The 17926-nt window shown below is 53.4% G+C and overlaps 6 protein-coding genes across 6 annotated transcripts; 3 read left to right on the top strand and 3 right to left on the bottom strand.

Moving 5' to 3' along the window:
• Positions 1–1492: 1492 nt before the first annotated feature.
• BU25DRAFT_380690 (Trs120-domain-containing protein) lies at positions 1493–6226 on the top strand (the record flags this gene model as incomplete). The annotated part of the gene is made up of 3 exons (XM_033699640.1): positions 1493–1756; positions 1817–2883; positions 2930–6226. Exons 1-3 carry the CDS (start codon positions 1582–1584, stop codon positions 6224–6226), a joined length of 4539 nt encoding a protein of 1512 aa, XP_033567553.1. The 5' UTR covers positions 1493–1581.
• A 1084-nt stretch (positions 6227–7310) lies between these two features.
• Positions 7311–7559, bottom strand: BU25DRAFT_328761 (uncharacterized protein; the record flags this gene model as incomplete). Its single annotated transcript, XM_033699539.1, has 1 exon — positions 7311–7559. A coding segment is annotated over one exon (249 nt), but the record flags the coding sequence as incomplete, so codon positions are not given.
• Positions 7560–8243: 684 nt separating this feature from the next.
• Positions 8244–11106, bottom strand: BU25DRAFT_405264 (uncharacterized protein). The gene is made up of 2 exons (XM_033699732.1): positions 10797–11106; positions 8244–10696 (listed from the first exon to the last, which is right to left on the bottom strand). Exons 1-2 carry the CDS (start codon positions 10807–10809, stop codon positions 8427–8429), a joined length of 2283 nt encoding a protein of 760 aa, XP_033567551.1. The 5' UTR covers positions 10810–11106; the 3' UTR covers positions 8244–8426.
• Positions 11107–11811: 705 nt separating this feature from the next.
• BU25DRAFT_327782 (GTP-binding protein-like protein RAB2) lies at positions 11812–12641 on the top strand (the record flags this gene model as incomplete). Its single annotated transcript, XM_033699497.1, has 2 exons — positions 11812–11880; positions 11931–12641. 2 exons carry the CDS (start codon positions 11812–11814, stop codon positions 12639–12641), a joined length of 780 nt encoding a protein of 259 aa, XP_033567550.1.
• Positions 12642–13276: 635 nt separating this feature from the next.
• BU25DRAFT_405261 (alanyl-tRNA synthetase-like protein) lies at positions 13277–14341 on the top strand. Its single transcript, XM_033699731.1, has one exon. The coding sequence runs from the start codon at positions 13489–13491 to the stop codon at positions 14308–14310; it is 822 nt and encodes a 273-aa protein (XP_033567549.1). The 5' UTR covers positions 13277–13488; the 3' UTR covers positions 14311–14341.
• Positions 14342–14445: 104 nt separating this feature from the next.
• BU25DRAFT_405260 (Cse1-domain-containing protein) lies at positions 14446–17500 on the bottom strand. Its single transcript, XM_033699730.1, has 2 exons — positions 15076–17500; positions 14446–15021 (listed from the first exon to the last, which is right to left on the bottom strand). The coding sequence occupies exons 1-2, from the start codon at positions 17484–17486 to the stop codon at positions 14580–14582; spliced, it is 2853 nt and encodes a 950-aa protein (XP_033567548.1). The 5' UTR covers positions 17487–17500; the 3' UTR covers positions 14446–14579.
• Positions 17501–17926: the final 426 nt, after the last annotated feature.

Raw genomic sequence — 17926 nt, 5'->3', positions numbered from 1 at the left:
CCTTTGAAGTGGGTTGCGGAGCTGGAGCTGAGAATTTCGAGAAGAAGCTCCTCAAAGTAGTTCCCGCATTGCGCACTTCTTGCTGCACCAGATCGGCGGCCCGTTTTGGAGGTAGTTGCGCTGTGGCAATTACATTCAACCACTCGGCGTCTATCTGGGAGTGTTGTCGAGTGACGTTTGTTACGCGCATAAGACCGCCCTCCGTCTCCGTCTTGAGACCCTGAGGCACTCGAATATCTTCAGGCGGAGAAATTTTCTTCGAAAAGGACGCGACCACATAGTCATCCACATGCAGCTCAATGCTCTCAAGTCCAACAAAGGTCAGACTGGTTGCCAAAAACTGACATAGGTTCGGTAGATTGGGCAACTTCGAAGGGCTGTAAGAGGGCGATGCCGGATTCGCTTGCCGATAATCCAAAGAAAAGATAGTCATTGTTGTATCGTGATCTGCCGGAACAGATGCTATCTTGGTGGAGAGCGTGTTGCCTTTCCAATAGAAGGCCATGGTCTTGTCTCCAGAGACTACAAAAGGCTCGTCGCAGTCTGCAAAGACACTGTAGAAGCCCACGCCAAACGCGCCGATCTTTGTCTCATCAGGGTTGCCATCTGCGATACTCTTGAGTCGTTTCCAATCTGCGGTAGTGAATGGTTGACCATTGTTGGTAACTACCAGACGCTTCAAAGTATGGTTCTGAATGATATGTCTAAGAAGTACAGGATCCTCGGCTCCTTGGGGTGTTGGAATACTTAATGAAGGGTCAGTCTCCAGTCTGATGGTGACGGTGTTGGCTTTCGCGTCCGCAGCATTCTGGATTAACTCTCGCAATGTCGTATGCTCGCTTGAGTACCGGGCTAGAACCTTGTCTATCAAGGCCCTGGTATTGACTGTAACCTCGCTGTCGAGGCCATCGGCCATCGTCTGGTTGCGCAATCGCGCAAAGTCTATCGAAGCCATCGTGGGATTTCGATGTGCTAACTGTAAAATATCCTTCTTGCGAATGCGCGGATCCTGAGTGGCAATGTCGTTGCCTCACGAGAAGTGGTAGCTAGATCTATGCCCGGGCTGCTCTAGCAGATGGTTGAACAAAGCCTGACAAAGAGACGGCGATAAGAAGGGGGTGCTGGCAAAGGGTTGAGTGTAGAGATTCTTGTATCAGTATGTTTGAAACCCCAGATTGTTCGAATGTTTGTGTGAGGTTCAATCGTGGCTGTGGCAAGGCCGCGCACCGAAACAGCAGGAAGGTAAAAGAAGCTCTATGACAAAGCCACAGATGATGCCACGCTATGCAATAAGGAAGCAAAAATGAAAGATGCGCCAAACGATGCAGTAGTTGTCCAGACAGAGGATGTCCTGGCTGACACGGTGATGTGTACGATGAAGCACCTGCCGTGGCGTTTCGTGCTAGTCGCAAAACAGCTAGCGCTACGGGCGGCCGTGACCGCCATGTAGCCAAATCTCATTGTCCGTTTACCGTACACCGAGCGGAATCGCGATGCATCCAAAAGCCAACGTCGTCCTCGACATACGGTAGCACATATCCTCCTGGGCCGCCAGGTCACGTATCAGACTCCGATGTGGTGATGGCAGCCGAGCCCCTCTCTCCGATGGACTTTATCGCCCCTGCGCGCATCAAAGCGCAGCTTCTCCCAGTTGGCCGTATCAGACGTTCGCGCTTCTTAGCATTTGTCGATCTCCTGCGTCAGCAATCTCTTGTTCGACTTGGAGATGTCAGTCCCGACCCTCGGCCAGATAGGAGTACGAACCCTTTGAATCCGCGCCTAAGGCCCGACAGTTACTGATCTTGGCGCCGTGCAGATATGTTCTCTCCTTTAGCATTTCCCAATGGAACACTTCTGTATGATCTATCAACATCACTACCCTCAGCTTCACAGTCGTCTTTGTCGCCCTTTGAACAATTCCGGGAGCCACTTCTGGTGATCGGCATTGCAGACGCGACAGAGTATCCATGGCTAGATGGGTCACGTGCTGATGGAGACAACTCAACTGTTGAGCCAGCGGCCGACGAGGACGCACAGGAATTGATTTCAGCAGCTCGAGACCTCCGAGAACAGTTTCCGAAAGCATACCACCACTGCGTCATGGCCTTCGAATCTGTATCCCAATCTCGGCATCCGCGCTTGCCTCAAGATACCTTGTTGGTACCTCCGATGGCACGGCTCAAGACGACGACCTTAAAGACCATCATGTGCGATTTGACCTCGACATTATTAGCAGAGATGACAACACTCGCCCGGTCGATGCAAGCCCTGCCAACGATTACATCACCTGCTTCACACAGCGGATCAGCAGACAATGCTCCTAGCTGGGCCAGTCCAGAGTCTGGCACAGCTCAGTTTTCGAGGCGAGCCTCACAAACCCCCACAGCAAGCAGGCCTGAGTCACCCGTTTCTGGGGCACAACCTAAGGATCTGCACCGCATGTCTATGCCTGTGTTACCGTCATCATCTGGGGGTCCGTTATCGACAGACGATTCCAGAGCCGGCTCGCCCTCCACTCAAGGCACCCGCACACCTCCAACTACATTCGATGAGATATCAGGAGTGAATGCTCCAACTTCTCCACCTCGAAACAACACCACCTCAACCAAGTCGGCCAGAGATACCAGCGCTGACAGGGTGTCCATCCAAGGTTTCGGATCTGGCGGTGTTAGAGAACGCGCGCGGAACAAAGGACGCGGACGAGTGAGCATCGTGATTGGTTCTCTGTACATGTGCGCAGGACACTGGCACGAGGCAATAAGGGAGCTTACGGATGGTGCTACCAGAGCTCGAGCCTACAGTGATCACTTATGGCAAGCGAAAGCCCTTGAGAACATTACGGTGTGCCTGTTGCTGTTTGCATGGTCGGGAATGGACTTCCAAGTCAGTTCGTTGCATTTCAAGCTGACCATAGTGCTAATGTCCGCAGATACCTCAAATATGCTTTCCTATATACGACAAATCGTCTTCTTCCAAATCACCCGACCATACGCCATCGAACAGCGTATCTGATATGTCCGCACCAGGAAGATCATCCAGCCACGGGGTGGCTCTCGAGAGTCTCAACCATCTACTTCCCGATCTGGTGAACATGATCCTGAACATGTACAGCCGAGCGGCAAACTTTACAGGCGAAGCCATGCCGCCACTAGCACTCTCAGAGTGTGTCATCAGATTTTCCAAGCTCCTGGCCGCCATGAACCTTTCTGCCGGGTATCTTGACTATGATGCTTTGCAGCACCTGGTACGAAATACGCCATATGTACAAAAGCCGAGACTGTCAGTGCCGAGGTTGAGCGTTCATCCTACTCGGAATGACATCGCAACGATGTTGTTCAGGGCTCTCCCTGGTCCTGTAGAGACGTCAGTAATGAATTCTACAGACCGGGTGCTAGTACTGGCGGGCGTTGCATCTGTGCTATCGTCCTTGGGCTTACAGCGTAAGAAAGCAATCGTGATGAAAGAGTTTATCACGTCGTTGATACCAGGCCTGGTGCAAGCCCGGAAGATTGGGGCAGCAGAAATGGGTGTCCACCCTGCCGCTGGTCTTGCTGCGCTCAACATGGTAGGTGGGCATCCATCTGGTGCTGGGGCCCTGAATCTTGGAGAAGCCGAAGTAGAGAACGGCATCGAAGAGTTCCTTGGTTTGCTTGGACGAATTTACGGAATACCGAACTCAAAAGGTTCATTTTTCGATGCACCAGCTTCAGGAACGCTGGACTCATCCCACGATGCGACAAGCCAGCGGCTGATCGACCATATCCTGAAGATATCAACACTGAAGTCATTTGGAAGTTTGAGCTTAAAGTTGGAGGTCCTACGAATGTGTTTAAACTTCTGCGAAGCCTTACCCGACTTCAACGGAGTGCTCCACTTTACTGCTCTCTTGCTTCGGGTTGCCGGACCTGGAACAGCTCCGAGGCCGAACAGTACCGACGTTGTTGTATCCCTCCCACGAGAAGAACAAGTCAGACTGTTTTCAAACATATCCCGTACAGTTGCAGCGGCGAACAAGCTTGGTTTGCAACACATGGAGACCGAGTACTGGGATGACTTTCTACTCCGTGGACTTTTCATCTTGGAGGAGCCAGTACCTCTACGTCTGACACAGCACCGCCCTGCAGAGCTACAGCTGGCAAAGTCAGAGAAAGATGGCCCTTTCCTACACAACCCATGGTTGAAGAAGCCACAGACCGGCGCATCTGAGACCATCCTCGTCGCTAACGAGGACTACCGCTTTGTTCTAGCACTGCAGAACCCTTACGACTTCGAGCTTGAGGTGCAATCTTTGAGGATCGCTGCGGATGATATTGAATTTGTCGGCAAAGAAGAACATTTCTTGCTAGGTCCTTATCGAACACAGAAGTTCCAAATCACCGGCAAAGCGCTCTCATCAGGTTCAATGAAGATCATCGGATGCTACATCAAAGTAATTGGTTGCCGGGAGCGTTTATTTCCTATCTTCCCGCAACCCTGGAGACCAACAAGAGAGTCGAAGATGAAGCGAATAGGTCTTAAAGCGTGTCTAGGCGCGCCAGCCTCTCGACCTTCCACTGCAGTCGACCCCACAATCGCAAGGAAAGCACCATCTGCGCCGCAACCGGAGACGTTGACCTTTAGCGTCATCCCTGACCAACCCGTCATCGTAGTCTCCAAGGTTTCTCTACCCCAATCAGCACTCATGGTCCTCGAAGGAGAGCGGAAGCTGTTCACGGTAACCGTAAAGAACACCTCGGCTACCACAGCAGTTGATTTTGTGCACATAACCTTCCAGGACTCTGCAACAACGGCTATGCAGTCCGCCCTCACGGAAAAGGGGTTGCCTGCTGCTGAACTACACGAGCTGGAGACACAGCTAGCACGTTTCCCATCATTGCGTTGGTGCAAAAACGACGAAGAAGAATCGTTCAATATTGCACCCAGCACAGAGGCAGAATTCACTGTCGAAGTCATTGGTCGCACCCGCTTAACAGATGCTGTCATCCAGATCAACTATGCTCACCTTGGCAAGCGACGATCTGAGGTACAAGACCGATTCTTCACTCGACAAGTATCCGTACCCATATCGATCACAGTCAACGCAAGCGTTCAACTTCAGCGTCCAGACGTCGTACCACTCTCTGACGACTTCGCATGGTCGAACCGAAACGAGCAGTCCACCCAATCCATCACAACATCACCATCAGCCGCATTACTCGACAAAAACAGCAGCCACTACCAGAACTTCTTCCAACACATGCGCACCCTCGGCCACGGCGACGAGTACTGCCTTTTGCTACTTGACCTGCGCAACTCCTGGCCCAACCCGCTCACCACCACGCTCCAAGTGCGCCCACCACCGTCCCTCCCCGCCGACAACAACTACTCCGATGATTGGGACAACGCCTACACCGTAACCGAAGTAATCCAACCCGGCCACGTCCACCGCATCGCCATTGTGCTCCCACGAATCTATATCGCAGACCCGCACGCCGCCGTGCCCTCGCTCAACCCCGCCAGCCAGCGCCAGTTCGTCGTCAGCACGAGCAACACCTCGCCTGAGACTGAGCGCGCGAGCAGAGAAGCATTTTGGTACCGGCACAGCTTGCTGCAGTTCGTGCGCGGGGCGTGGAAAGAAGGGAGTGGGAGACACGGGGATATCGAGTTGCGCAGTATACGATTCTCGAGTAGGATGGTTGAGGCTATCAAACTCGATGACTTAGAAATCGAGGCGAGCCTGTCCTCTGACTTTGCGAAGGGGGGTGAGAGTGAGAGTGGGCAGATGAAGCAGCTCGGACGCCGCAAATTCTCTGTCCGCGTCGACTCCTTCCTAACGCTTAAAACGAGGGTCAAGAACCGCAGTCCCAACCCCATCTCGACGGTGCTGAGACTGCAACCGTACCTCGCAGGTCTACCTCACAACCTCGCGCTCGACCTCGATAAACGACTGTCCTGGACTGGAGTGCTGCAGGTCAAACTCCCCGTTATTCCGCCCGGCGAGGCTGTAGAGTCTGAACTTGGTGTTGTGGCGCTGTGCAGTGGTATCTTTGAGGTTGGTGCTACGGTTGATGAGGCGGAGATGATCAAAGTTGAGGGTGGGGAGGGAGAAGGAGGGGAGAAAGGAGGAAGACCGAGGAGTAATACGCAGATGCTGTTGCGAGGGGGTGATGTGTTAGGGGAGCCGAAGTTGAGGAGTTGGCATTTGAGAGAGCCGTGTACGATTGTTGCGAGGAGAGGAGATGAGTGAGGGGAAGTAGAGAAGTAGTTGTTCATTAAGATAGAAGCAAGCTTGTCGAAGTTAAAGTGCCATCATGAGTTCACATTCTCGAATTAGACTAAGTAGGGAACTAGTCATACCGGCAAGAGATAATACAGACGTCTGGTACGTCGTGGAATGGTACCCAGAGCGAAGCTTACCCGGCTACTGCAGACGCTGAGCCCCGGCCCCATTCATGGCGAATCTGCTGTGCCATGAACCGTACGTCATTTTGGATCTTTTGTATAAACACTGGATGGCGCATTGTCGGTTTAGAATGCAGTGCTCGACGCTCACCGCTCACACAACGTCGAAGGCCTTGAACGGACTATTGCTGAAATTATTGAGTGCCGCTTGCCTTGCATCTATCTCGAACGTATTCAACTCTTGGTACTCCGGCTGAGCCTAAGCGCTCATGGCTTCACACTCCGTATGTGAGAGACCGAAAGGAATGCTATGTTTCGTGTATTTCGAATGAGCGCAGTGATCATGGGTCAAGGTATCGTAATATGTGTAACCATGATGAGCCCGGTTTCACGAGGGATGGATATACTCTGGAAGGGTACGTATTCGTAGTTTTTTCTTCCATCATGGAAAACCCACCATGGCACTTCCACAGGAGTTCATGGAGCATGTCATTCTCCCAAATACCTGCAATGTACCGACTACCGGTAGCTTCTGCAATAGACTTCGCAATAACGGAGATGGCCACAGATATATCATTCGGCTCAGTGAGCTGACGGTGCGCATACCCCATCACGAAAATTGCACTTGACTGGAACCGATAGATATCTTACTTGCAGAGCAGTATTCCTTCTGGAATGTCCAGGGACGCTCGGACCAAGCGCCTCTGAGCTCATGCAGGGCGATAGAGTTAGTCACTTCCGTAAAATATTTGTATTTTTTGGCTGCCTTTCGTTCGCAAAGGTCGAGGATGAATGTGGAATGTCCCAGCAATGTCTGGATTTCGCCATAACTCGAAGTAAATCATAAGAGGTGCAGAGCGCGTAAGAAAGCCTTCGGGACACGAGCTAGATGCAACTGCACACAGTTTCACGTATGCGTTTGCAAATATCTAACCCATTCTCTCGGATTCGCGTGTCCAGTCTTGGTGGTCTTTTTGTATGATATACAAAGCATCAGCCCAGAGATAGCGAATTGAGAGGGCCTGACACACCTCGACGGCGTCTCTCACGACACAGGTCATACGGTTCGCGCGAATACCGGCAACGTGGGTATCAAGTGAATCTCGGGTAGTCCTAATCGGATAAGCAGCTCCACCCTTGGATCTCCTACAGTAGCTCAAGGCTGCGCAGGAAAGTTGGGTAACTGCTTGCAACAAAGAAACATCGACAAGACACCGTGCCAGCAGGAGCCCAAAATTTCAAGTCGAGGAGACGCGAAGGGACGAAGTGAGATTTTTTGGGCGGCCCACATTCCACAAAACATTTGTGTAGCTCCTTTTTCAATGTGGCGATGTTGGAGTCACAGAGAGTGTGCTCTTCAAATGATCTTAAAGTGCGTAGATGTTGTGCGGTTGGACCTGAGAAAGTCATCAAGTACAAGCTGTGATACAAATTCAATCTTACTATCTGATGAATCGAGAGTAAAGGTCAAGTTTATTGAAGAAAGGCTGACGGTCAATCTCTACATGTTGCTCGTCAATGTCAACGAGTGAGAGCACCGAGCACTTTGCGCACAAGCTTGCAGGTGGGTCAGAACTTGGAGTGGGCGTGGTGCCCGCGACTTGTGTTGGAGGAAGGTAGACGCGACGCCATGGTAATGGCTTCATGCATGGTTCCGAATCTACGGGCTCAGTCGATTGCTTAGAATTGCTCGTAAGTGGCTTCCATAGCAGACGTGAGACCGTTGCTTGCTCTGGAGTACGAGGTAGCCTTCAGGCGCGGAGCTCCGCTGTACTCGGTTAGCGTATACATATCAGGAAGGTTACAGGGAGAGCATCACTCCAAGGGTTGTTGTAACAGACATCCCGACTTGGAGATCGCAGTCAAAGATAAGACCACTCTCAATTTGCAAAGCTACGAAACATTGCAGATGGTGCAGGACTACTGCGATCCACCAGGTATACCCAAAGCCAGCCCACATCCAGTCCTCCATGTACCCAGGTTGGATTGTTCAACGCCTAGTTCCCAAGGCTTATAACACCAGAAATGCACACCCATCTATCAACTCAGACCTCAAACCTTGCCCTTCCACGTCCGTTAATCTCGTCACCGAACAATCGACCGGCATCAACGCAGTATCTCGCCTCACCTTGACCGTCTCGCCCAACCTCACTACCCCAGCAGACTAGCACAGCATCCAAGATGCCACCGACTACACCTTCCATAGCGCCCAATGCTCCCCATCCAATTGCTGCGCTGATGATGCCGACTACGTAGGCGTATAGACTGCCTTTATACGGCACGGCCTCGTTGCCGATCTGGAGCATCCGCGCAGTAGATACCCAACCTCCGAACCCAAGCGTGATGGTGATGACCCAACGGATAGCGTGCAGGAGAAGCTTGGCCAGGCGATACGACTGGATTGAAGGTCGACCATGGTTCTTGAACGATCTTGGACCGAGTGTCGTTGTTGGCGATGCTGCTGAGATGAAGTTCATCTGTGACAGACCACGTGCAGCTTGGTTGAGCGGGACGCCATGGATGGATGCGAAGGTCAGGGTGAGAGGGTTGGTCAGTGCGGCGATCGGTGTAGGTACAATCGAATAGGCGCACATCGCGATCATGCCGGCAATACGTCGAGGCAGAATGATAAGTGGTAGTCGCACCGCAAGCGAGAGCAAGGTCGAGAGACAAATAGTGCCTGCCATGGTGTATGATGCGTGGCTGAGCGAAGCTTGCACAACTGTCGAGGCTGGGGGCGTGGGTGTCGTGTTGCGGTGGAAATACCACTGGGAGACAGTAGCTGCTGTTGTCGCTCGCTGTATACCAGCAATAACGCCCAAGGTCCAAAAGTAGTTGAGGAAGAAAGCTATCCCAAGCCACCAAGTGCTGGCGTCCACGATCCAGCGTGATTTGTTGCTTGCAAAGTGACCTCCAAGAAACAGTCGTGTGAACATGAGGATCCAAAGCCACGACCAGAGCATTACTGCAGCCAAGGTTGCAACACCAACCACGAGGAGTGGTGCCTGCGCCCTCAGGATATCACTCGAGAATTCCAGCATGCCGATCGCTTTGTGCAGTGAGTGTCGTGCCTTGAATGCTGTGTAGACCCAGAAGATGGCCAGTATTAGGGGCCCGAATGAGAGCCAGCGCATTGCCTTGTCTTGTGCGCTGTTGCCATGCCATGAGCCCTTCAGACTTGAGACGAACGGGTACAGCCAGAACGAAAACGAGATGACCGGTACCGCTACCAGCATCAGATAGACCAGAGGGCGGGCGAAAGATCGTAGTAAGGATAGCCATAGTAACCCGACAACGACCGATACGAGCGAGTATACGCCGATGAGGTGGAAAGATGACTGGAGGACAGTGTAGACCGTATCTCCAAGTGGATTCTTCTTGCCTGGTGGTGATTCTTGCAGGAAGGAGATGAACCAAACGCCGATCATGGCGCATTGTACTATGATAAAGAGCTCAGCCCAGAAGAAGTTGTGTCTTGGAGGGGTTGTGGGATTCTCAGGCACTAGATCTGGCACGGTCTGGCGGTCTGGGCTGATGGATCGTGGGCGCTCCAGCAGCACGTCTTCGTCAGTTTCTTGTGGTATGGGTAGGCTTGTTCGCAGCGGGCTGCGAAGGCGTTTATTTCTCGGCATATTGCGAAACTGCTGGTATGAGGGTGGCGGTTCGTCCTTATGTTCGAAGGCTTCTTGTCTGTCCAGCTCTTCTATGCTGCCTCTTTCCGTCGAGGCAAGCTCGATGTCCACCAACCTCCCATTCCCTCTACTGCTTGGTTCTGTCGACTCGGACAAAGGCACGCTTGAATCCCGCTCTTCGTCTTCGAGTCTTGTCACAGTGGTCGACCGCCCTCGAGCTGGCTTGTCGCCCTTCCAAGAGCTCTTAATCCCTCTGCCAAGACCATAATCTGGCGCATCGTTCTCGTCTCGGTCTGCCTCTATTGTATGGTCTGATCTGTGTACACCGTCGTCCTCCACTTCTGATGACTCGGAGAGGTTGCTTGCGCCGAACTGCCGCCGTGACCGTTGAAGGGCGTAGTGGTCAGCCATCTCGCGGTCGTGCTCGACATGATCGTCCTCTTCCCGGAAGTCGTCTGTGGCTGAGTAGAAGAGCGGCGCAGGGGCGTTTGAAGTGCGCGATGCGAAAGCAAAGCGCGACATAGCTTGAGAGTTATATGGGTTCGGCATGTTGCGGCGCTGAAGGTATGCCTGGGCTGCGCGCGACGAGGGCCGCTGGCGGTCTGAAGGGTTACGACCGAAGGTCGACTCGGGCTGGCCCAGTGACAGCCGCGACTGAGACTGGGAGAGAAACTTGGAGGCATCTGTGCAGCACGCCTGTCAGTCACACGAGCTCCAAGGCACATTCAAGACAGAGGCGCCGGTAGCTGTCACATGTGCCTGATAAGGCGCGGGGAGGCTTACATTCAGAAAACATGGTGGGCTAGATACTTCGAGGGGGGGTTTTGGGGGCCTGCGCAGCTTCCCACAGACTGCCTAGGCGTCTTTAACGTGGGTGCAGCCTTGAGGGTTGAGGTTGACTCAGGTCCGCTGGTGAGCGGTCGGTGAGGCGGTAGGGCGGCAGATCGACAGTAAGGCAGCAGACGGATGACGCAGCTGAGAGACATGCAGCTGTTTGCAGTGTGGCGCGTGTAGCTGCCGTGGAAGAAAATGGAACAAAGTAATTCAGGTATAAGAATAAGCAGAGAAGCACGACATAGGATCTGAGCGGTCGGTACTGCGCGTAGTAGCTAAGCACCTGCGTCCTTCACCGCGCCATCTTCGGGACCTAACCACGCTAAGCTATCGATTGTGCATCACCAGTTATCTACAACGTCACGCACTGCCCAGGACGGTCGTCACGAGATAGACAGAACCACGTTCTCCAAACACTGTGATGCGCGAATTTGCACGGATATAATGCACGTTATTTCCTGGCCGGAAGACGTTTCAGGCTTCACGATCCTTGGGGAACTTTGCCGAAGTTATAATTCTGTTTCTGCGAACTTTTGAGTCCAGTGAACCACAGCAATAGCTAGCTGTGTAATATCATAGGTGGCGGACTGCCTGCTGTTCTTTTTAGGACCTGGGTTTGCTGTGAAATGTATTTGATTCATGTTCGTTTGTTTGCTTGCGCAAGACTGGCATCTCAAGACGTGACTTCCTTCCAGGCTCGGTGGAGTAGGCACGGCAGGAGCTATGATCGCATCCACACCTCTTGACCCTGCAATCAACACCACCTCGATCCCCAACCCCCACAGCACACAACAGAAGTGTGACAGCTACGAAACAAGTTGTCCTGTCTTCTACGTCTAAGAAAAACAGCCAGAATTTTCAAGGGCTTCTGGAACATTATCGATTGCTTTGCGCAGTAGCACGAGCTTGCGCCGAACTTATCTCCACACCCCCATACCCCATCCTGCGGATACAACCGCTGTAAATGGCTCAGCCGTGGGACTACATTGCAAAGATTGTGTCGCTGGGTGACTCGGGCTGCGGCAAGTCCAGTGTGCGTAGCAATCACTCTCTGCCTTACACTGTAGTACTGACCACCAACAGCTTACAGTACGACTCTGCGAAGGCCGCTTCTCACCCCACCACGATGTGACCATCGGTGTCGAATTCGGATCGCGTATTGTTCCAGTAGGACCACCTGCCTCACATTCACTGAGCATCAACAACCCCTCAAAAACCGAGCCTCCCCTATCGCCGTCAAAGAAGGACCCACCACAGAAGCACATGAAGCTTTCACTATGGGATACAGCCGGGCAGGAAACATACAAAAGTATAACAAGAAGCTATTTCCGAGGCGCATCGGGTGCCCTGCTTGTCTTCGATATCTCACGCAAAAACACCTTCCTCAGTGCAACAAGCTGGCTCAATGACCTGCGACAGATCGCTGAAGAGGGTATTGTAGTGGTCCTAGTGGGAAACAAGAGTGATCTGGCCGCCTCATCGACAGTATCAGAATCAGAAGCCGACAACAAGAGACAAGTTACAAGAGAGGAGGCTGAAGAATGGTGCAAAGCAAACGGTGTTATGGAGTACGTCGAAACGTCGGCCAAGAGTGGAGAAGGTGTCGAGAGAGCATTTTTGGAAGTCGCAGAGAGGATATACCAGAACATCGAGGCAGGGCGATACGACCTCAACGATAGGAGAAGTGGCGTCAAGGGCCCGGGAGCTGGAGGCGGCAATCGCGCTGGCATCAGCCTGGGCATGAACGATGCTGCGAAGAAAGGCAAGCAACAAGGATGGGGAGGCTGCTGTTGAGGCAAGCAGCAGATGATTTACTCGACTTTACAACATTGTTTGGCCGACAGATACCCTCGTATCTATTCGGCATGTAACTTGCACTTGGACTGCATTTATTCGGCGTTTGCTGCACCTTACTTTGTTCATTGAACGTATTGTAATAGATCTTGTTACGCAGAACAGCGCGCTCATAACTATTTCAATCCGCGACAACTACGCAGCAATTAACAGTTTATCGCATTGGACCGTGAGCCTGTGAACCCCAGTTCAAGGCGCAATGCGACACGGGTATCCATATCTTCTGCGGGATTGTTGCGGATGACTGTGTCCCATCTTCGATTCCCGACATGTACCTTGACACCTCCGTAGACAGCTGGATCTTCGATGCAGATATTCCAATAATGAGCAGCAATCAACCTATCGTCACACGCCAACAGGCACGCCCTGAAAGTTGACCTCCATGTCAAGACAACAGAAGCTTCATTCTTCAACACTGACTACACTGACAAAAGGCTGTTGTTTTCGAGAGAATATGCTAGAATTTCGAAAAGACCATGATGACGGCTAACGGACCTTCCTAGAACGGTAACGCCGATGTCGCTCTTCAACCTCAAGGGCGTGTTTGGCGGGTCAACGCTTCTCTTTGGTCATCCCGCTAACAAAAGTCGAGTTGAAAAAGTTGACTCAACTGGAGTGTCTGTACATATAAGTACTCAAGAGGAACTCACCATTTCCAGGTCGCATGCGTTGCTTCCAAAGACCAATTTCAACTCTGCTACACCTTCGCGGCACCACCAGGATAACCCAATCAACACCAAACCTCAACTTTTATTCTGGCAACAACAACCCCCAATTTTACTACAACATGGCCGAAGCCTCGCTACCCACGGCGAAGACTGAAGCCCTCTACCAAAAAGACGGACACCTCTACTCCCACACCTCCCCCATCTCCAGCATTCAGCCACTGTCTTCCCTGCCTCAAAATGCACAAGGCCTATTCAAACCCCCTCCAGAAGGCGAACCATACATCCTAACAACACCGTCGACAATCTTCCACGCACAAGGCGGCGGCCAGCCGTCTGACACCGGGACCATCACGTCCGGCAGTTCGACGTTCAACGTGCATCAGGTACGCAAAGTAGACCCAGCGATCCTGCACATGGGCACATTTTCTGGCGAGGTAAGATTCGACGGCAAGGGAGAAGCAGCGGAGCAGAGAATCGACGTGTCCAAGCGGTCGCTCCACTCGCGCATCCACACCGCAGGCCACGTCATCGGCCTCGCCGCCGCCGCCCTCAAAGCATCCGGCAACCTCGATCCCTCCGTCGTCGACGGCAAAGCATCGCATTACCCCGGCGCCGCGTTCGTCGAGTTCGTAGGCCTGATCCCTGCCGACAAAAAAGCCGCCATCCAAGCCAAGGCCGATGAGCTAGTCGCCCAGGATCTGGAGGTCAAGATCCACTTCTGGGATGAGGAACGGGCGCGGCGGGAGTGTACGGGGGTGTTGGAGAGTTTGAAGATGGATGATGATGATGGGGTAAGGGTTGTGGAGATTGGGGATGCGGGGAGTTATCCGTGTGGCGGGACGCATGTGAAGACGACGAAGGAGTGTGGAAGGGTTGTGATTAGGAATATTAAGAGGCAGAAGGGGATTACCAAGGTTTCTTATGAGGTGCAGGATGCGTAGACGATTGACATCTTTCATAGAAGGTTACCAGATGGCAAAGTAAATTAAAAGTAATGTGATCAAATGGGGGGGGGGGGGGCATCGCAAGCATCGCAAGATTGATGACGTTTTTTTGAACGAGCAAGACACACACACGGCTGCTCTGCTGAAATTTTTGATGCTAATCGCTATGCCTCTCTCTAGCAAAACTCCTCCACGAATTCCCTGGTATCATGTCATTTGCAAATCCTCCATCCCACCATTCCAACCCAATATGCATCTCACCGTCTCTAGTTGAGGTACAGCGACAGAGCCTGCTGCAACTCGGGAGTGAGCCTCTCCTGCACCAATTTCACGATCTTGCCATTGTGCCGGCTGTTTGCATCCTTGAGGTACTGTCCAACCCACTGCTTGACATCGGTGATCTCTGGGAAGGGGTCGCGGGGCGCCTTCTTGCATGTGTTGAGCTGAGTGAAGCCGACTCCAAAACCGACCTCATCGACATCGGCATCTGGAATCAAGTCATCTGCTGTGGATGGAACGGGTGGGTTGACGAGAAGTTCGAGCAGTCGCTGTGTAGTGAGACCCCAGCCCTTGGGGTAGCGGTCCACGAAGGCCTGCGACTCGCCGAGGGTCTTGGTGAAAGATACCACAGCAGTCTTGCGATCAGTAGGTCTGGCTAGCTTCTGCGTGTCAGGCAGGATGACTGTCAAGTAGATAGGCTTGAAAACGCTACACGACTGTTAGTGGGGGTGCTATTGATACATATTGGTTGAAATGACGTACTCCTGCTGAACCTGGTCGGTCACGTTGATGTAGAAGTCAGCACCCAGTCCCTTTTCCTGTCGCGCGGAAACCAAGTGGTAGAAGGCGATGAAGCGTTGCTGAAAGTTCTCCGTCTTCATGTTGGACAGTCGTTGCAGCATCAGCTGGATGATCGTTACGAAGTAAGGCTGCAGAGCCTCGACGGGGACGTAGGTGACAACAGCTTCGATGAGCTCGAAAGCGTGAGACTCATGCGCCTTGGTGGAGACAAGCTTCTGGAAGATGCCCAAAATCGGCTCTACCTGCTTGTCGGCAACAATGCGCTGTGCATCGCGAGTGATCATGGCACTGAGCAGGCGGGCAAGCGCGGGCACATTACCGCGCTGCTCCCAGACAGCACCTTGGATGATGATCGAGAACAAGCTTCGGTAGTAGTCTGTCAACTGGCCGGACGGGTTGGCTTCCAACAGCGCCGAGAACAGCTGGAAGATGTAGGGTGAGAACTCCTCGATGCCCTCCGATAAGCAGGCGGCAAATGGTTCGTAGAGCTTAGTCTCGAATGCCTCCGGATGGTTTGGTGCAGCGAAGCGGATGAGAGCACCTAAACCCTCGAAGAGATAGTACTGGAAGCGGGGGTTGCTAGGGTTGTGCCTGATGACCTTGATGATCGCGATGAAGTTCATCAGGATGTTCTCGCAGATTGGCAGCACGCCGTCCCGGATGAAGATGAGCACGCGCATGACGCATTTCATCAGGAACTCGTTCTCCTGTATCTTCTCGGGAGCCGAGTTCTTGGTGATGAGCTTGAACAAATGCGTCAGAAGGTCCCTTGAGGAGCCTACGACATCGCCCTTTGGAATGATGGGTTGACGGTTGTCGTCGGTCATGAACAGCACACGCTCGACAGCGATCGCAGCGTATGTGTGGATGACGTAGTTTTCGTTTCCGAGGTTATTGACAAGGAGCGGGAACGCAGCGCGCCACAGATCAGGCGAAAGCTGACTGCGGAAGACGTAGAGGTACTTGATGGCGTCGACCTTCAGGATTGCCTCTGCATCGGCCGCTTGCAGCTCTGCGGCGATGTGCTTCTGGAAGAAGTCCAGGACGTTGACGTTCTCGTTGACGCTGAGGATACCCTGAGCAGCAGTCGCAGTTCCTTTGGCCGCAATAGCAGTGAAGAGGTACACGGCCGTGTCCTTGGACTTCCAGTTGTTTGCAGGGTCCTGGGCGTAGTTCTGGAGGTATGCATCGACATATGTCTGCGAAGTGCTGGTGACCAGGCCCTCGAACTTGGACATGAGCTGGCGCAGGAAGTTGGTGGCAGCTCTTCGGCGCGTGTCGTTGTCCGAGCCTTCCAGATCTCTCCTGATGAACTCGATGGGCTCGTCCTCGAACAGCTCCACATCCGACTCGCGCAGTGTCAAGTTCGGCAGAATGACCTTCTCGATCACCTGGACAAGGACCGACTGGTTGTTGAAGTTCTCGGCGTGTTGCGTCGATGCTACTGCGGTGAGGAACTGAAGCGCTTTGCTGACCAAGATGTCGTACTTTGTCTCCAGCCCGACTGTCATGAGGAACGACCAGGAAGTCTCGATGAACGGGCCGAGTTGGGCTCCAAACGCATCCTCGTACTTCTGAATGTACAGCATCAGCGCCTCGAAGATGCCAGCCCTGACGTACTCCTGTGGCCCCGACTCGTCGTCGTCGGACGTGTGCAGCGCAGGGTCGTCGTAGGTCAGGTACTTGTGGAGCACCGAGGAGATGGCGGCCATGTTGTCCTCGAACACGGGGGGCAAGTCCTGGCACGACAGGTCGTAGAAGAGCTTCATGATGAGGTCAAGCGTTGTGAAGGCACTCTTGAGGGCCTCGGGGCTGCCCTGAGACTGTGTGATGAGGCTGTCGGTGTTCTGGAGCAGCGTGAGGAACGGCGTGCTGAGCTTTGACAGCACGTGGTTGATCTCGGTGAAGAGCTCGTCGGAGCGGAACAGCGGCCGCCATCGCTTGAAGATGGAGTGTGCTACGCGCAGGACACCGTTGTTGACCGTCGAGTTGTCAGCTGTGAGCCGAGAGATGAGGTCGTCGACGAGCGTGTCCCACCGTTCCCAGAAGTCGCTGTCGGCGATGGCGCTGATGGCCTCGCCGAGCTGTGCCTGCAAGCTGGGCGGTACCGAGACCATCAGGCCAATCAGCTCGCGCTTGATGGCGACGACCTCGTCCTGGGGCAGCTTGTAGTTGCCATCCTCGTCGACCCAGTTGCGCTTGATGAAGTTCTTGAAGTAGAGGGCGCTCGCCAGCCGTATTGTCGGGGGGAACGAGGCGGTGGCGACGATGTGGAGGAGGGAGAGGGAGAAGTTGGGCTTGGTCTGCTCGTGGGCGATGGCCTGCTCGGCTGGTGGGGTGTCAGTACGGTGCAGATGGCAGACATGCAGCATGTGCAGGCAACGAGGGGCACTGCGGGACAACGAGTAAACAGAGGAACAGCCACCCACCCTGCTTGTTCTGGCGGGGGTCCAAGCTGGCCTCGAGCAGCTTGGAGAGCGTGGGAATATCGGCAGCCATGATGACGACCAGACGGCAAGACGGCAAGACGGCAAGACAGCAAGCGGGAACCGATCAAGGGGAGAAGACGTTGCTGGGTTGCTGTGCAAAAAGCTTCAAATGTTTTGGCGCGGGTTGCTGGCCGGCCGGCCGGCCCACTCTTTGTTTGGCGCAGGCGCGCGGAAGTGGAAGAGCTTGGGCTAGCGCTGCCGCAACCCCAGATTCTGGCAAGCTTCGCTGGAATTTTCGCAGCTCTCAGCCATCGTCTGACTGTCCGTCTGACTGTCGGCAGCCCCGTCTGCTGGTTCGCGCGCCGCCATGTCTGTCCTGCGCC

Source organism: Macroventuria anomochaeta, assembly GCF_010093625.1.
Source record: "Macroventuria anomochaeta strain CBS 525.71 unplaced genomic scaffold BU25scaffold_1, whole genome shotgun sequence".
In the NCBI taxonomy this organism is placed as follows: Eukaryota; Fungi; Ascomycota; class Dothideomycetes; order Pleosporales; family Didymellaceae; genus Macroventuria; species Macroventuria anomochaeta.
The sequence above is the reverse complement of the archived record's forward strand: the minus strand, read 5'-3'. Positions and strand labels throughout refer to the sequence as shown.

What these genes read in the sequence shown, in the direction of transcription:
- BU25DRAFT_405261 (XM_033699731.1), top strand. Translation starts at nt 13,489, where the DNA reads ATGGCCGAAGCCTCGCTACCCACGGCGAAGACTGAAGCCCTCTACCAA.
- BU25DRAFT_405260 (XM_033699730.1), bottom strand. Translation starts at nt 17,486, where the DNA reads ATGCTGCATGTCTGCCATCTGCACCGTACTGACACCCCACCAGCCGAG. An exon ending in ACCGACCAGGTTCAGCAGGA is followed by an intron (nt 15,022 to 15,075) that starts GTACGTCATTTC and finishes ACAGTCGTGTAG; the next exon opens with CGTTTTCAAGCCTATCTACT.